The sequence below is a fragment of the Mirounga leonina genome, unplaced genomic scaffold, assembly GCF_011800145.1.
Source record: "Mirounga leonina isolate KUSES-001 unplaced genomic scaffold, KU_Mleo_1.0 Mir_128, whole genome shotgun sequence".
Lineage (NCBI taxonomy): Eukaryota > Metazoa > Chordata > Mammalia > Carnivora > Phocidae > Mirounga > Mirounga leonina.
Window position 1 is genome coordinate 13,173,748 of NW_023270320.1, and position 15,668 is coordinate 13,189,415.

A 15,668-nucleotide genomic window follows, 5' to 3' on the forward strand; every position below is an offset into this window, starting at 1 on the left:
ATACCAAAAACTGATACTGTAATCACCAAGTCCCTTGACTGCTCGACCAACCTCAGCTTTCCCGACTTCCATCAGACTGCAGAGGTCATAGAACATAAAGCATGGGACAGACTTGGCTGTGCATTCCTACTCCACAGTTACTATCTGTGTGACTTGGGTGTGTTTTAAAACCCCTCTACGTCTGTTTCTTCATCTGTAAAATAGAGGATAATAGTAGTACCTGTGTCATAGATTACTGAAGGATTAAACAGGAAGATACAAGTAGAACATGTAGCAGCTAGGAAGGACTCAAAAAAGCATTCATTTTTGACAGCATAACTCGACCAAACTTTTCAGAAGCACTATTTTCACAAACTTGTTTCCCTACCTCCAACTCTAAGAATATTCTGTGAATTCCAAATACATTTGAATGTATTTGGATGAATTCCAAATACATTTGCTTCTAACGCAAGAACCTCCCTCCCCAAACACTATCCATAGTTCCCATTTCTCCAGGCATTTTTTACTGTTCTCAATCCATTTTCTCTAGGAACTTTGAAAATACCGTCCTCATTTGCAAATTGAAAATACCATCCTCATTTGCATTCAGAGCTTTCCAGGTTTGGCTGAAATTCAGCCTCCTTTAAACCTTTACAGACTAACATCCTCCATGACCGCAACATCTACTGAAATGATATAGGTGCTCCTTCTCTTCATCACCTTTTCATGGTTTGTCCTTCACTTGATTTGGTACTATTTACAAGTCACTTGATATCAGGATGTCTTCCAGCCTCGTTTCCCGCCACATGACCTATTTCTATTGATAGAAGTAGCTTTCCAGACCATAGTATTTCACACATGTGTTTTTTACAAAAAAAAAAAAAAAAATCCTTGCAACTTTTTTTCCTGTTCAGGTAGCTTCAAGGTTTTGTCTGGGAAGAAGGTTCAAAATTCAGTTCAAATGCCACCTTCCTACAGCTTTCTGTAACCGTTGCCCAGAGGCATAAGGCATTTAACTATGTTGTTCTCATACTGTCCTATTGGATAGGCACTTGTAAAATGTTTCTTCATAACCTGAAAAGGTAGGCCTTACTGAGCCCTTTTAATAGATGAGGAATCTGAGGTTGGGGGAGATTTGGTGATTGCCCAAGGACACAGCTATGAAGTCGGCAAAGCAAAGATCAGACGACTTGCCTTCTGACAGAGGATGCTGCCTCTCACCTGTGTCGAGCGGCAATAGTATGTGCCTTCTATAGAGTCAGTATGGCTGCTTAGCATCTGCTCTACAAGGGACGTGGCAGTTAGCAGTTGCTCAATAAATATTTGTTGAGTGTACAAGTCATTAGAACTCAGTAAACACCGGGGAACCCTCCTACACTGTTGGTGGGAATGCAAGCTGGTGCAGCCACTCTGGAAAACAGTATGGAGGTTCCTCAAAAAGTTGAAAATAGAGCTACCATACAATCCAGCAATCGCACTACTGGGTATTTACCCCAAAGATACAAATGTAGGGATCCAAAGGGGTACGTGCACCCCGATGTTCATAGCAGTAATGTCCACAATAGCCAAATTGTGGAAAGAGCCAAGATGTCCATCGACAGATGAATGGATAAAGAAGAGGTGGTATATATATACAATGGAATATTATGCAGCCATCAAAAGGAATGAGATCTTGCCGTTTGCAATGATGTGGATGGAGCTGGAGGGTATTATGCTGAGTGAAGTAAGTCAAACAGAGAAAGACATGTATCATATGACCTCACTGATATGAGGAATTCTTAATCTCAGGAAACAAACTGAGGGTTGCTGGAGTGGGGGGTGGGGTGGGAGGGATGGGGTGACTGCGTGATAGACACAGGGTATGTGCTCTGGTAAGCGCTGTGAATTGTGCAAGACTGTTGAATCTCAGATCTGTACCTCTGAAACAAATAATGCAATATATGTTAAGAAAAAAAAAAAAGAAGAAGATAGCAGGAGGGGAAGAATGAAGGGGGTGGGGAATCGGAGGGGGAGACGAACCATGAGAGAGGATGGACTCTGAAAAACAAACAGGGTTCTAGAGGGGAGGGGGGTGGGAGGATGGGTTAGCCTGGTGATGGGTATTAAAGAGGGCACGTTCTGCATGGAGCACTGGGTGTTATGCACAAACAACGAATCATGGAACACTACATCTAAAACTAATGATGTAATGTATGGTGATTAACACAACAATAAAAAATTTTAAAAATTAAAAAAAAACTCAGTAAACACCGCAGAAAATGCAGCAAAGAATGCTGCAGCTGGAAGGGACACAGATTTTTATCATACAGAAAAATCATGAAAGAGAGGCGCCTGGGAGGGCTCAGTCGGCTAAGGGACTTCCGCTGGGGTCATGATCTCTGGGTCCTGGGATCCAGCCGGCTTCAGGCTCCCCCCTGGCGCGGGGTCTGTTTGTCCTTCTCCCTCTGCCCCTCCCCCCACTCGCGCGCGCTCTTTCTCAAATAAATAAAATCTTTTTTTAAAAAAAGAAAGGGAGGCTTCAAGATGTTAGGGTCCACAGCTAGTTAGTGGCAGAGATGAGCCTAGAAAGACTTCATACACCAAATAAACAATACTATTGAAGGCTTGCTACGGGGGAGTGAGTGCTAGACTCCGGGGAGACAACGTTGCCAATTCCTCCCCAGAGCGCTGAAATAGCACTGCAGGAGACCAAGGTGGGTCTAAGTTCCCAGAGAAAAGGATGTGAAGGAAGGACCAGGAGATACGAGTCCGGACCCCAAGTTGGGAAGGAGGATAGAGAAGGGAGGAGGCGGAAAAAACGGAGCCACCCCCGGCGCCCTCTCCCGGGGCCGTTTATCCGCCGAGCCACACGGGGACGCTGCACCCTTCCTCGCGTCCGAGCCGCGGCGGCGCCGCCTGCTCGCCTGTTCCCGGCGGAAATGCCCGGGCGATGACGGAAACCCAGAGGGAGGGGAGAGAAAGAGCGAGAGAAGGGGCGAGCGAGCCGGGAGAGGCCGGCGGGCGGGAGGCGGCGGCGGTGGGTGGTTAGCGTCGGGCAGGTGCTGCGCCGAAGAGCCGCGGCGCACCGCCGCCAACCTCTCCGCGCCCTTCACCGACTCCCGGGGCGCGCAGCCGGGCGGGCGAGGGTCTCCTCGAGGCCGCGCGCCGGGAGCCGCCCGCTGGCCTTGGGCGGGGCGAGGGGCCCGCAGCCGCGCTCCCCCGCTCCCTCCTCCCCCGCTGGGAGCTGGCGGCCGCCGCGGCGGCGGGCGAGGGGAGCGGCGCCCGGGGCGGGGGTGGGAAGGGGCGGGGAGGGGGGAGGGAGGCGGCGGGCAAGGGGATCGGGCCGCCATGGACGACAAGGCGTTCACCAAGGAGCTGGACCAGTGGGTCGAGCAGCTGAACGAGTGTAAACAGCTTAACGAGAACCAAGTGCGGACGCTGTGCGAAAAGGTAAGAGAAAAGAGGAGAAATGCGGGAGCGCTGGGCCGGGTGGGGGCGTCCGCGGCCGTCCTTCCCCGGCCTGTTCGCGCTGTGCTCGGCGTCGCCGGTCCGGGGCCCCGCGGGGCTGTGTCTCCTTGCCGGGACGCCCACCTGGGCGGCGGGAAGGGCCACTCCAGGACCGGGCCTGAGCTGGCCTCCCCGGGCTCCTCTGCCTCCCCCGGGGACCCACCCTGCGGCTCCCTCCGGAAGCTCACTTCGCTGGCGTAAGGGGCCCGTGTAGATGGGAGGGGAAACGTGGCACGGGAATCCACGCCCTAGATTTTATTGGGGTCACCGACGGTCTTCTGGGAATTACTGACCCTAACGTTTCACGTGAGGACTGGCGATCTCGGCGCTTTAGAATGCCGGCAAATTAACATAATGCAATCTCTTATATGAAAAGGCACCGAAAGTTAACCTGGATGATGTTAGTGTTAATGAACTTGTTAATAGATGTAGGGTTTTTCTCAAGTGAATCGGGCCCTTCAAAGATCACTACCTTGGAATGTGTCAAGCGTTTGTTTTTAGAGAGGTGGGTGTAATGGCAGACTGGTTTTTAAATAGAGCTTGACTTTGGTTTGTTTATTGTATTTTATTTATTTATTTATTTATTTATTTAAAGATTTTACCCATTTGACAGAGACACAGCGAGAGAGGGAGCACAAGCAGGGGGAGTGGGAGAGGGAGAAGCAGGCTTCCCGCCGAGCAGGGAGCCCGATGCGGGGCTCGATCCCAGGACCCCAGGATCATGACCTGAGCCGAAGGCAGATGCTTAATGACTGAGCCACCCAGGCGCCCCTTGACTTTGGTTTAAATAAACGGTGACTAGTCTTCGCACTGACTCCTGGAAGCGTATGTTGACTGTCAAAAACGAGACAGTGTGTCTTAAGTTTGACAACAGTGATTACTGTTTTTGGTGCAGGGTAGCCCGTTTCAGAAAGTTATTTCTATTTCTATTGTATGTAAAGTGTTTGGGGGTTTTGGTGATGGTTGTTTTCCTATACCAAAGAGTAATAAAATATGCAGGTGGTTAACTGCTTACAGTTGTTCTTGATCGGGTGATCTTGGGCCACTTTCTGAATTCTGTATCCATTGTTTTCTTAACCACTGGAATTTTTTCACACTCTTCATCTTTAAAGTCTAGAATTTTTCTCATTCGGTTTTTATAATCTGGACTAAATTTTCACACATTTTTATGTGGAAAGGTGCTAAATGAAAGAGTAACAAAGTTATTCTTAATGTTGTTGGGTTTGTTTGTATTTTTAAGGCATAATCTAAGATTTTTTTGATAGTTTGTGTTTGGAAATCAGAATGCCTCAGAAATGCATTGGAGAAGTAAATAGGGCACTCTTAAAATTATGCAATTTAGAGATGGAGGAGTAATAGCTAATATTAAGTTAGAATAGTGTTTTTAGCAAGTATAATGTTACCTAAGACCTTTATATATTAAGTAACTCTTTGTTAACAGAGAAGAATTTCTGTAAATAGAACTGCCAAGCTAATAGTATTTTTTTTATTTCTGGAACAAACATTACTTACAGCTTCAAGTCGACATTCAGTTTTCTTGTTTGATAACCTATAATTTCATGAGTCTTAAAATTTACATTTTAAATTGCTCTCTCAAGGTCTAGTGTCAGCATTAAATTTTGAAATACCTAGTTTTGAAATTATTTGAGTCTGTTAGCCTTGCTATGAATGTTAGATATAGACTTGAAGTTATGGACAAAGTTCGTGTTGAATCAATTTTTCCCTTTGACTCTCTAATAATTTTAAGATATATTCCTAGAGAAGAATATTGTACTGCTACCCAATCACACTTAAGTCTTTTTGTTTGTTTTGTGTGTGTGTGTGTGTTTTTTTAAATTTTATTCACTTAACTAGTCTCTACCCCTAACATGGGGCTTGAACTCACAAGCCTGAGATCTAGAGATGTTCCTCCAACTGAGCCAGATAGGCGCCCCTCAATCACACTTAAATCTTGAGGAAGCTTTCTGTATTTGTCAAGAGAGATTATTTGTACTTCAGCTCTTAAATAGACTACCAATCCCTAGGATCTTATAGCTCTATATTTAAGCTTTTATGTTCCTCACTTAAAAAAAAAAAATTGTACTTATCCACTAAACATGAACTTTTATTTTTTTAAAGATTTATTTATTTATTTGAGAGAGAGAGAGCCCGCGCAGAGGGAGGGGGACTCAGTGCAGAACCCAGTGTAGGGCCCCATCCCACCACCCCAAGATCACGAGATCACGACCTGAGCCATAACCAGGAGTCGGACGCTTAACCAGCTGACCACCCAGGCGCTCCTAAACATGAATTTATAAGTGAAAATCCCCGATCATTAAGCTTTGGCCTCCACCCCTTGTTGCCAGTGGAATGCAGAAGTGTAGTATTCCTTTCTCTGTACCCTTTTGAGCAGAGCTTAGTTTTACAACCGTCTTCTAGCCACTGTGGCATTCCTTGGTGTGGCATATACATTCTATCTTCTAACCTTAGTCTTTGGTTCCATTTTATGTCCCTATCCCTAACATTCTTTTTCCTGACAAGTGTTATGTTTACTTACTGTAAACTCTGGTATTCTGTGTATCTGAGTTCAAACCCTGGCTCCACCCAGTCTCTTTCACCTCTGATGCCTTTTTTGTAAGACAAGTGTAATATTATTTGCCTATCTCCTAGGATGCTTGTGAATATTAAAATACTATCTGTGTAAAGTACCATTAAGCAATAAGCTATTTTAGGAAAAGCCACATAAAGATAGCTGTTTTATCTTGTTTTAAATCTGTCATCTCATTTTCTTCTGGGAAAAGATGCAAAATAAATGGATGTGTTGACATGACTTTTCTAGGGAGAATGTACTTCAAAAGGGGTTTTATATATAGTGGTTGTAGAAACCTGAAAAATACAGTTGCAGTATTTCATGTGGTCCCTGTTATATGAAGCACAAAGTACTAGGACTAGTAGCAATTTTGTGAAGTAACTTTAAACTCCTTGCCTTCTCTCCTTAATGCTTCCTCTACCTTTCCAGGTCAAGAATGGCAGGCTTAAAGAAAAATAAAATGTTAAACCTAGTTAACACAAATCCTCTTTTTGTTTAATTCTTTGTGACCGGATTGGTTTTTGTTTTTTTTTAAATAACATGAATTTTGTGGAGTCTGTTGAAAATATTACTCTATAGGAAGTTGCATTATATGGTGGTGATTTTTCCCCTCAAAATTAAATTCTTTTTCGGGGCGCCTGGGTGGCTCATCGTTAAGCGTCTGCCTTCAGCTCAGGTCATGATCCCAGAGTCCTGGGATCGAGCCCCGCGTCGGGCTCCCTGCTCCGCGGGAAGCCTGCTTCTCCCTCCCCCACTCCCCCTGCTTGTGTTCCTTCTCTCTCTGTCTCTCTCTGTCAAATAAATAAACAAAATCTTTTTTTAAAAAATTAAATTCCTGTTCTAAATCAGATTGCTTAAAAACCGAAGGAGTCAGCTGAAATTGAGACCAAAGTAGTACTGATAAAAGCCCTATTTTGAGGTGGTGGTAAAAATAAGATCCATCCTAATGCCAAATGGGGAAGAACTACAAAAATATGGGTATGGATGTCCTGTCCTTCAAGGTTAATTTCTGTGCAGAAAAAAATTGTTTACATAAAATAGTAAGGCACATCTTTTGAGAGGACTAGCTCTTAAATTAGCAGTCCAGTGTTTGAAGCTAACTGCAGATTTGATTTATGTGTATAGAGAAACTGTTTCTGTGATTCATTTCTGCAACAGCAGTGTGTACAGTCATCTTTTTATTGTGCCTCGAGAGCCAGTCTGGCACTGTTCAGGACACTGTGTGACTAGAACTATATTTAACTCCTGGTAGCATTGCAGAAGAGAAACTTTTTAGGCTCTTTACGTAATAAACTTTATTTTACACTAAAGAACCTCAGTAATGATACTCTAAGCAGATAGGGAAATTTAGCCTGTTTGTGGGCCCGAAGATCTTAATTCTGATGATTATAAAGTGCCTACTTAGAAAAATGTTGAGGCTTTTGTAGTAATATAAATACATAAATATTATATAAGACTAATAGATAGGTTTCTGGGTTGTGGCTTCAGCCTTAAAATAGAAATATCATTAGGATATTACTTACCTCATTAATGTGAAATAGGATGCTTAAATTCCTGAATGCCTGAAACCATCTTAATGAAAACTAGATTCTAGTAAAAATGATTTTTGTGCATAGAGAAAATTCTCTTGGATTACTTTTTTTTTTTTTTTTGACAGATTGTAGCTAAAAATTAGTGGTCTTAACAGCCAGAAAGCCTAACTGGTACTTCATTTTAATTTCCCTTGAGCTTCGGTGGTTCATTTGACAGTCTAAAATGCAGTGATGTAGAAAGTAGCTCTTTCTTTTCTTACTATAACACAGAATGACCTGATTACAGTGGAGTATGAGGTTAAAACCCAATTCAGGTGACTGAACCAATTGTCGTTTTCCACAGTTACCTAAGCTAGCCTCTCAACAGACAGGTAAAGAAACTGAAGCAAACCAGACTAACATGAACTGCTAATGACTAGAGCAGACTTAAAAATCAGTTCATTTCTCAACTTTATATATGATGTGTGAAACAATATCTGTAGATAAATGAGTCTACATTATATATACTTTTTCTACATAGAATAGTTTTTTTGTAGCATATGCCTTCTATTCTAATTTGAAGACCTGCAGAAATTTTTTCTTTGCCATCTTTTCTTCAGGATAAATACTGAGGGACTTAGTGAATGAAGTCCTTCTTTGGTAAAAGGAAACCAAATACCAGACTTTGAAGATAAAATTAATGCCAAAACAATCACTGTGTTTTAGACTATATAAACTATATTTATTTTCTGAACTTAGTTTCTAAGAAGAATGGCATTAAAATCATAGACGTAGTCTATTGTGTATGAGAATTTGAGTTTACTTTAGATTAAATAGGAATTTTGAACTGATTTCCTTATAATTCTCCTTCATGTAAATGTAAGTTAAATGTAAACCTGATGTTGGTTCTTTAAAGTAACTTGCATAAAGAAATATTTTCTTTCAGGGGCTCCTGGGTGGCTCAGTCATTAAAGCATCTGCCTTTGGCTCAGGTCGTGATCCCAGGGTCCTGGGATCGAGCCCCTCATCGGGCTCCCTGCTCTGTGGGAAGCCTGCTTCTCCCTCTCCCACTCCCCCTGCTTGTGTTCCTGCTCTCGCTGTCTCTTTGTCAAATAAATATCTTTTTTTTTTTTTAAAGATTTTATTTATTTGATAGAGAGAGACACAGTGAGAGAAGGAACACAAGCAGGGGGAGTGAGAGAGGGAGAAGCAGGCTTCTTGCTGAGCAGGGAACCTGATGTGGGACTCGATCCCAGGACTCTGGGATCATGACCTGAGCTGAAGGCAGACGCTTAACGATTGAGCCACCCAGGCGCCCCTCAAATAAATATCTTTAAAATATACATATATTTTTTTTCACACTATTCCTTTACTAATGATTAAATCTTGTCTATACTTCCTATAACATTACTTTTCAAGTCTAAATTTCTTTAATAATCATATTAAGCTAGGGAATGAGGTCAGCTTATTACAGATTTGGTTACTTTTCTAGGGAATGGGGAAGCTGAAGCTTAGAGTTGGTTTGCTGTCTCTTGTTGTCTGGGACAGTTTATTGTGACCTGCAAACTGCCCTTTGACTGAAATAACTTGAGCAAAAGAATTAAATGATAATCTTGCGGTGCAATCTGAGATAACTGACTTGTACTACATAGCACTATGATATAGTACAACAAAAGTGTGCAAATTCCATTGAAGATCTGCTAAATAATGTTTTTTTTTTTTTTTTAAGATTTTATTTTATTTGACAGAGATAGCGACAGCAGGAACACAAGTAGGGGGAGTGGGAGAGGGAGAAGCAGGCTTCCTGCTGAGCAGGGAGCCCGATGTGGGGCCTGATCCCAGGACCCCGGGATCATGACATGAGCCGAAGGCAGATGCTTTAACTGACTGAGCCACCCAGGCGCCCCTAATCTTTTATACAAAGACAGTCATTTTATTTTGAGAATGGTTTGGGAAGGTGAGATTGTGTCCTCACCAATTCAGGGTTGTTTTTTTTTAAGATTTTATTTCTTTATTCTTAGCACGAGCAGTGGAGGGGGGTGCACGGGGAGAGAGAATCTCAAGCAGACTCCTCGCTCGTTGCAGAGCCTCCCATGGGACTTGATCTCACCACCCTAAGATCATGGCCCTGAGTTCATGACCTGAGCAGAAACCGAGAGTAGGACGCTCAACCAGCTGAGCCACCCAGGCGCCCCTCGCCCCTATAGTCTTCTATGAAACTTTGTTTGAAGTGACTTTTTAGCATGCAGTTTTTTTAATGTGCCGAGGTGGTGTGTAGGCTCTCCTTTAATTTTGCTCTTTCCATTTCATAGAGAGGAAAGAAGTTATAAAGTTTCTTCTACCTTTGAAAGAGGTAGGAGAACTGGCTCAGAATTGGCTCAGTGCAGTTTTGTCTTTGCTTTAGTAGCAGGAGAGGTACTTGTTCTGTGGAAATGAGAAAGAAAAGAAAAGTGTGGCAAATAAATGCTGTCATTGTGTTTTTACACCATAGATTCAACAAATTTTAGTTGTACTCCTATGTGCCATGTGCTTTTCAAAGTGCCGGAAATTCAGCTGTGAACAGAAGAGGGGACAGATGATAAACAGATTTAGTAGAATGCCAGACAGTGATTCTTGGTAGGAAGAAAAAGCAGAGGATAGGGGAGTAATGGGCTTGAGTTTAGGAGGCTCTTTTAATGGAGTGGTCAGAGAAAGCCTTGCATATTGTTCATAAGGTGATTTACTTTTGTGATCTGAAAGGGTATTGCAGGAATTAGAGGGCACAGTTCCCAAGACTGCTCTCATGTGTGACTGCATGTTCAGTGGGTTCCAAAACTGCTCTCCCAGGTTCAATAATGCACAGGAAGGGCTCGCAGAACTCACTGAAAGCTGTTATATTCGTGATTACAGGGGAAGAATACAGATTAAAATCAGCTAAGGGGAGAGACATGTAGGGCAGAGTTCAGGAGGGCCTGATATCTTCAATCTCTAGTTCCTTCAGAGGCAGAACAGACACTGGGTCACCAAAAGCCCTCATCATAAATCAACTTGTTAGACTGTCCAGTGGTCAGAGCCCCCAGGCAAAGACACTCATATGAAGCAGGACATTCTGGGGCCTGGCAGTCACCTTCCAGTAGGCAAGAGCAGATGCCAGACCTCTCTGTGGGTAAGGTTCTTAACTACACAGATTTTTACTCCATAACAAATTTTAGGTGACACGAACTTTAAAAAAAAAAAAAAAAAAATTTTAAGATTGATTTATTTGAAAGAGAGAGAATGAGAGAGAGAGAGCACATGAGAGGGGGGAGGGCCAGAGGGAGAAGCAGACTCCCTGCTGAGCAAGGAGCCCCATGCAGGACTCAATCCCAGGACTCCAGGATCATGACCTGAGCCGAAGACAGTCGCTTAACCAACTGAGCCACCCAGGCGCCCCTTAGGTGACAAGAACTTTAATAAATAAGTGAAAAATAATGCCAAAATACATGAAGAAAACATGGATAGATTTATCAGAATCATAGTGTGTAGGATATGAGGTTATTTTCCTTCTGAGTTGGTATATTCTTTGTTGTAATTTCATAACATTTTCTTGATTCTGTAAATTCTTTGAAAATACAGAAAGTTAGCCATTTAATGTTTAAAATATTCTTTCCCTTTTTAAAAAATTTCTGCTGGACATTTTAGCATTTTTGTATAGTCCAAATGGTCCAGCTTTTCCTTAAGCTTTGGAAAGGAAATAAAAAGTTCAGTTACCTTAATTCCATCCCAGAGACTGATTATGGCTTGGCAGGTCCAAAAATGTGCATTTTTAAAGACATCACAAATCTTGTTATCTAGAAATTCCAGATTGCATTTTGAGAAATGCTAGTTTGAGGAATATGCTAAGATTCTGATTTACCGTTTTTCTTGAGTTTGGATCAGCTTCCAACATTTTCTCCTTTGTGCTTTCAGTGTTGCAAGATGTCTCTGTGAGCTTCTTTACTGAGATTTTTGCCATCATAACTTCCTCTGGGATATCTGCATTCTTTTCGCCACAACCACTTTCCTCATATATGTCAATAAGTTTCCTTATTTATGTCACTAAGTCTGTTTCCTGGCATATCTAGAGTCTCTTCAAGGGCAGCAGTATCCACATCCCGCAGTCAGCCATTTCTTCTATATATTTCTTTTTCTTTTCTTTTTTTTAGATTTTATTTATTTATTTATTTATTTATTTATTTATTTGCCAGAGAGAGAGACACACACACACACAACGAGAGAGGGAACACAAGCAGGGGGAGTGGGAGAGGGAGAAGCAGGCTTCCCACAGAGCAGGGAGCCCGATGCGGGGCTCGATCCCAGGACCCCGGGATCATGACCTGAGCTGAAGGCAGATGCTTAACGACTGAGCCACCCAGGTGCCCCTATATATTTATTTGAATTTCATTTCCAGTTTTACCACTTTTCAACATGAGTTTATTGCTAAAAGGTAAGGAGGCAACACAACTATACACATTGTTGTCTGGGTGTAAACCTAGTAACGAATATGCTATGACCCATCCCTACAAGACTTTGAAAGAAGTAATGTGATTGGTTTTTGATTATGATGCTGTACCTTTTGTTTATGTAGTGACTTGTATACTTGTAATTTTTAATTACAGTAAATATACTGTGGCAACTTAAATTTGAACCATGTTGTTGGGGGCCCAATTTAACTAAACCTTGGTGACGAAATTCGTGCATATAGGAACTAATACAAAGTGAGAGCTGTCTATATTAAAGAGAAATGATTGGGAGGATTCAAGTCCACTAAATAATTTTGTTCTAACTCCACTGGGCTACAACAGTATTTCACACATTTCCCTCACCCTGGGAAAGAAACTGCCATTAGCAGTCGCTCCCCATTCTCCCCTCCCGCATCCTTGGCAACCACTAATCTGCTTTCTTAGACATTTTAAATAAATGAAATCATGCAATATGTAGTCCTTTATGTCTGGCTTCTTTCACTTGGCATAAAATTTTCAAGAGTCTTCCATGTTGTAGCATATATCAGTACTTCATTCGTTTTATGGCCAAATAAAAATTCCATTATATGGTTATAGCTCTGTGACAGTTTTTATAATTAAGTTATTGCCATCTGGAATTTTTTTTGAAGTTTAAAATTATTTTTTCAGATTTAAAAAGTAATAAATACTTTAAAATTTTTTTAAACATCTTACAACTATAGAGGAAAAAACACCCACCTTCCCTATCCACTGCCCTCCTACCTCAGAGACAAATATGGTTTTCCGCACCTTGTTCTTGATGTGCAAAAAACATGTGTTGGGGAGAGGGGTATTTTTGGTATATTGTTTTTGTTAAAATGGGATCATTGGTATAACATCCTAAAACTTTTCCCTGAGCAGTATATCTTGACTTATGTACATGGACATACCTCATTCTTTTTTTTATTTCAACAGAGTATGTGATTTATTGTTATGTATGTTTCCAGGCTTGAAATTGCTTGGCATACAGACACTTAACTGTTGCTAAACTGAAAGGAAAGGTTCACTTCCTTGCATTGAAAAAAAAAAAAAAAGGTCAGCTCTCATTTATCATTTATGGAAGAACCTTGTAACTATATGGCTGAAGTCAAAAACACAAGAAATAGCAAGTGTTGCCAAGGAGGTGGAGAAAAAAGGAATCTTTGTGCACTGTTGGTGGGAATGTAAATTGATGCAACCACTGTGGAAAACTGTGGAGTTTCCTCAAAAAATTAAGAATAGAATCATCATATGATCCAGTAATTCCACTACTGAGTATTTACCCAAAGAAAACAGAAACACTAATTAAACAAGATCTGTGCACCCTTGGTTTATTGCAGCAGTATTAAAATGGAAGCAGCTGCAGTGTCCAGTGATAGATGAATGGTTAAAGAAGATGTGGTATATATGCACTGGAATATTACTCAGCCATAAAAAAGAATGAAATCTTGCCATTTGCAACAACATGAGTGGACCTAGAGGGTATAATGCTAAGTGAAATAAGTCAGAGAAAAATATCGTGTGATTTCACTTACAGGTGGAATTTCAGAAACAAAACAAATGAACAAAGAAGAAATGAGACAAAAAAACAGACTCTTCAATACAGAGAACAAATCGGTGGTTACCAGAACACTGGGGTGGGAGCATGGGTGAAATAGATAAAAGGAGATTACGAGTACCTTGAACACTGAGATGTATAGAATTGCTGAATCATTCTGTTTGTACACGCAAAACTAACAGTACTATGTGTTAATTGTACTTGAATTAAAAAAATAGGTCAAATGTCATTTATGGAAGAACCTTGTAACTATAGGAGGAAAGGCATCCTACTTATATTAACTTAGCTCTGTAGGATTTTTAACTTCATTTAATCTCACCTCTTTCACAGATTAGTCTGTTCTGTGGCTTTCTTCAGGTGACTTTACCTATAATATTTTAGAGCAGATTATTTGTGTGTAAATAGAGGGAAAGAATTTGCATACTGACTCTGCCAAAACCAAATTCAGTAGCTTTTCATTAATATGGCTCTGGTGATAGGCACCAGCACAAAAATAGAATGTCACCTGTTGGACAGAGGAAATTTAGTTTACATTCTGCATTCCTAAAACATGGGTAGAGGGGGAAATACTTTGTTTATCCTATTTTCTGTGAATGTCATTCCCAAATGTTTGTTTTCTCAGTTCTCGTCCTAAGATAGATTTGGTTCATAGCAGCAAGAAAGAATATGTCTTAAATGGGTGAGAAAGGAAACAAGATTGAATGGATAGGTATACGCATTGCATGTAACAGTAACAGCTTCCTGCAACGTGGCATTTACCATCCCCACAGTCGTCCACTTTACATGTTTAAACTTGGTCTTATAGCCTAGAGATAAAGTGTGGATGCTAAGTAACATTAAAAATCACTCATGACTGTTCCATATAGAATCACAAGGTGTACAGAAAAGAGTTGACATAGCAGTCCTGAGACAACTATCTGTAGAACGGCCTCATTTCAAGGTCACCCTTGGACAGTGTCTGGGAACTTGAATTTGGGGAGGGTTCCCACCATCCCCTCTTAAGAATGACTCACTGTGCCTAAACTGTTATGCAAATAGTATGATTTATGCTGAGCACATGCTTTCCTCACTTTGGTAAATGCTAGGCAGAGGGTACTTAGGTTACCAGCTCCCAATTACAAATCCTGGGCACTAAGTCTCTAATGAGTTTCCATGGTAGACAGCATTTCATACTTCTTGTCACAACTCATTGCTACAGCCATTCAGTGCACTGTGAGGCTCCCCGGGGAGAGGATTCTTGGAAGCTTGCACCTGATTTACTCAGGACTTTGCTTTCCTGTGCCTTTTCCCTTTTCTGATTTTACTTTGTATCCTTATGTTGAAATAAATCATAACCATGAGTATGACTCTGTATTGAGTTCTGTTGGTCTTATTTGCAAATCACCACCAAACCTGGGGATGTTTTGGGGGGCCCCTGACACACACAGATTTTTACATTAAGAATTTTAAATATTAGGTGAAGTGTATACTTCTGCCAGTCTGACACATCATTTCCCTGAAGGCAATCCAAAGTGATTTTTTTTTTAAAGATTTTATTTATTTAATTTGACAGAGAGCACAAGCAGGCAGAGTGGCAGGCAGATGGAGAGGGAGAAACAGGCTCTCCGCTGAACAGGGAGCCGGATGTGGGGCTTGATCCCAAGACCCCAGGATCATGACCTGAGCCAAAGGCAGCCGCTTAATGGACTGAGCCACCCAGGTGCCCCAATCCAAAGTGATCTTAAAATAATATGATCGCTTGGTGAGCCAGGAATCTGAAGAAAGGGTGTGAGTTAAAAACTAAATGTTTAGGGGTGCCTGGGTGGCTCAGTCGTTAAGCGTCTGCCCTCCGCTCAGGTCATGATCCCAGGGTCCTGGGATTGGGCCCCACATCGGGCTCCCTGCTCAGCGGGAAGCCTGCTTCTCCGTCTCCCACTCCCCCTGCTTGTGTTCCCTCTCTCGCTGTCTCTCTCTGTCAAATAAATAAAATCTTTGAAATACAGATAGCTTTCATTAAAAAAAAAAAACTAAATGTTTAAAAACATCAGGGGATCTGTACAGTGGAGATAAAAATTTGGGGGGTGGGATGGATATCACAGTGGCCTGAG

At 41.7% G+C, this 15,668-nt stretch overlaps 1 protein-coding gene across 1 annotated transcript in view; it reads left to right on the forward strand.

Annotated features, from left to right (window-relative positions):
* The first annotated feature begins 2,945 nt into the window (after positions 1–2,945).
* Positions 2,946–15,668, forward strand: part of PPP2CB (protein phosphatase 2 catalytic subunit beta) — a 35,548-nt gene continuing 22,825 nt past the window's right edge. Inside the window, exon 1 of the mRNA XM_035004081.1 lies at positions 2,946–3,408. Within this exon, the coding sequence (XP_034859972.1) occupies positions 3,307–3,408 (102 nt within the window). The 5' untranslated portion in view covers positions 2,946–3,306. The remainder of the gene's footprint in view (positions 3,409–15,668) is intronic.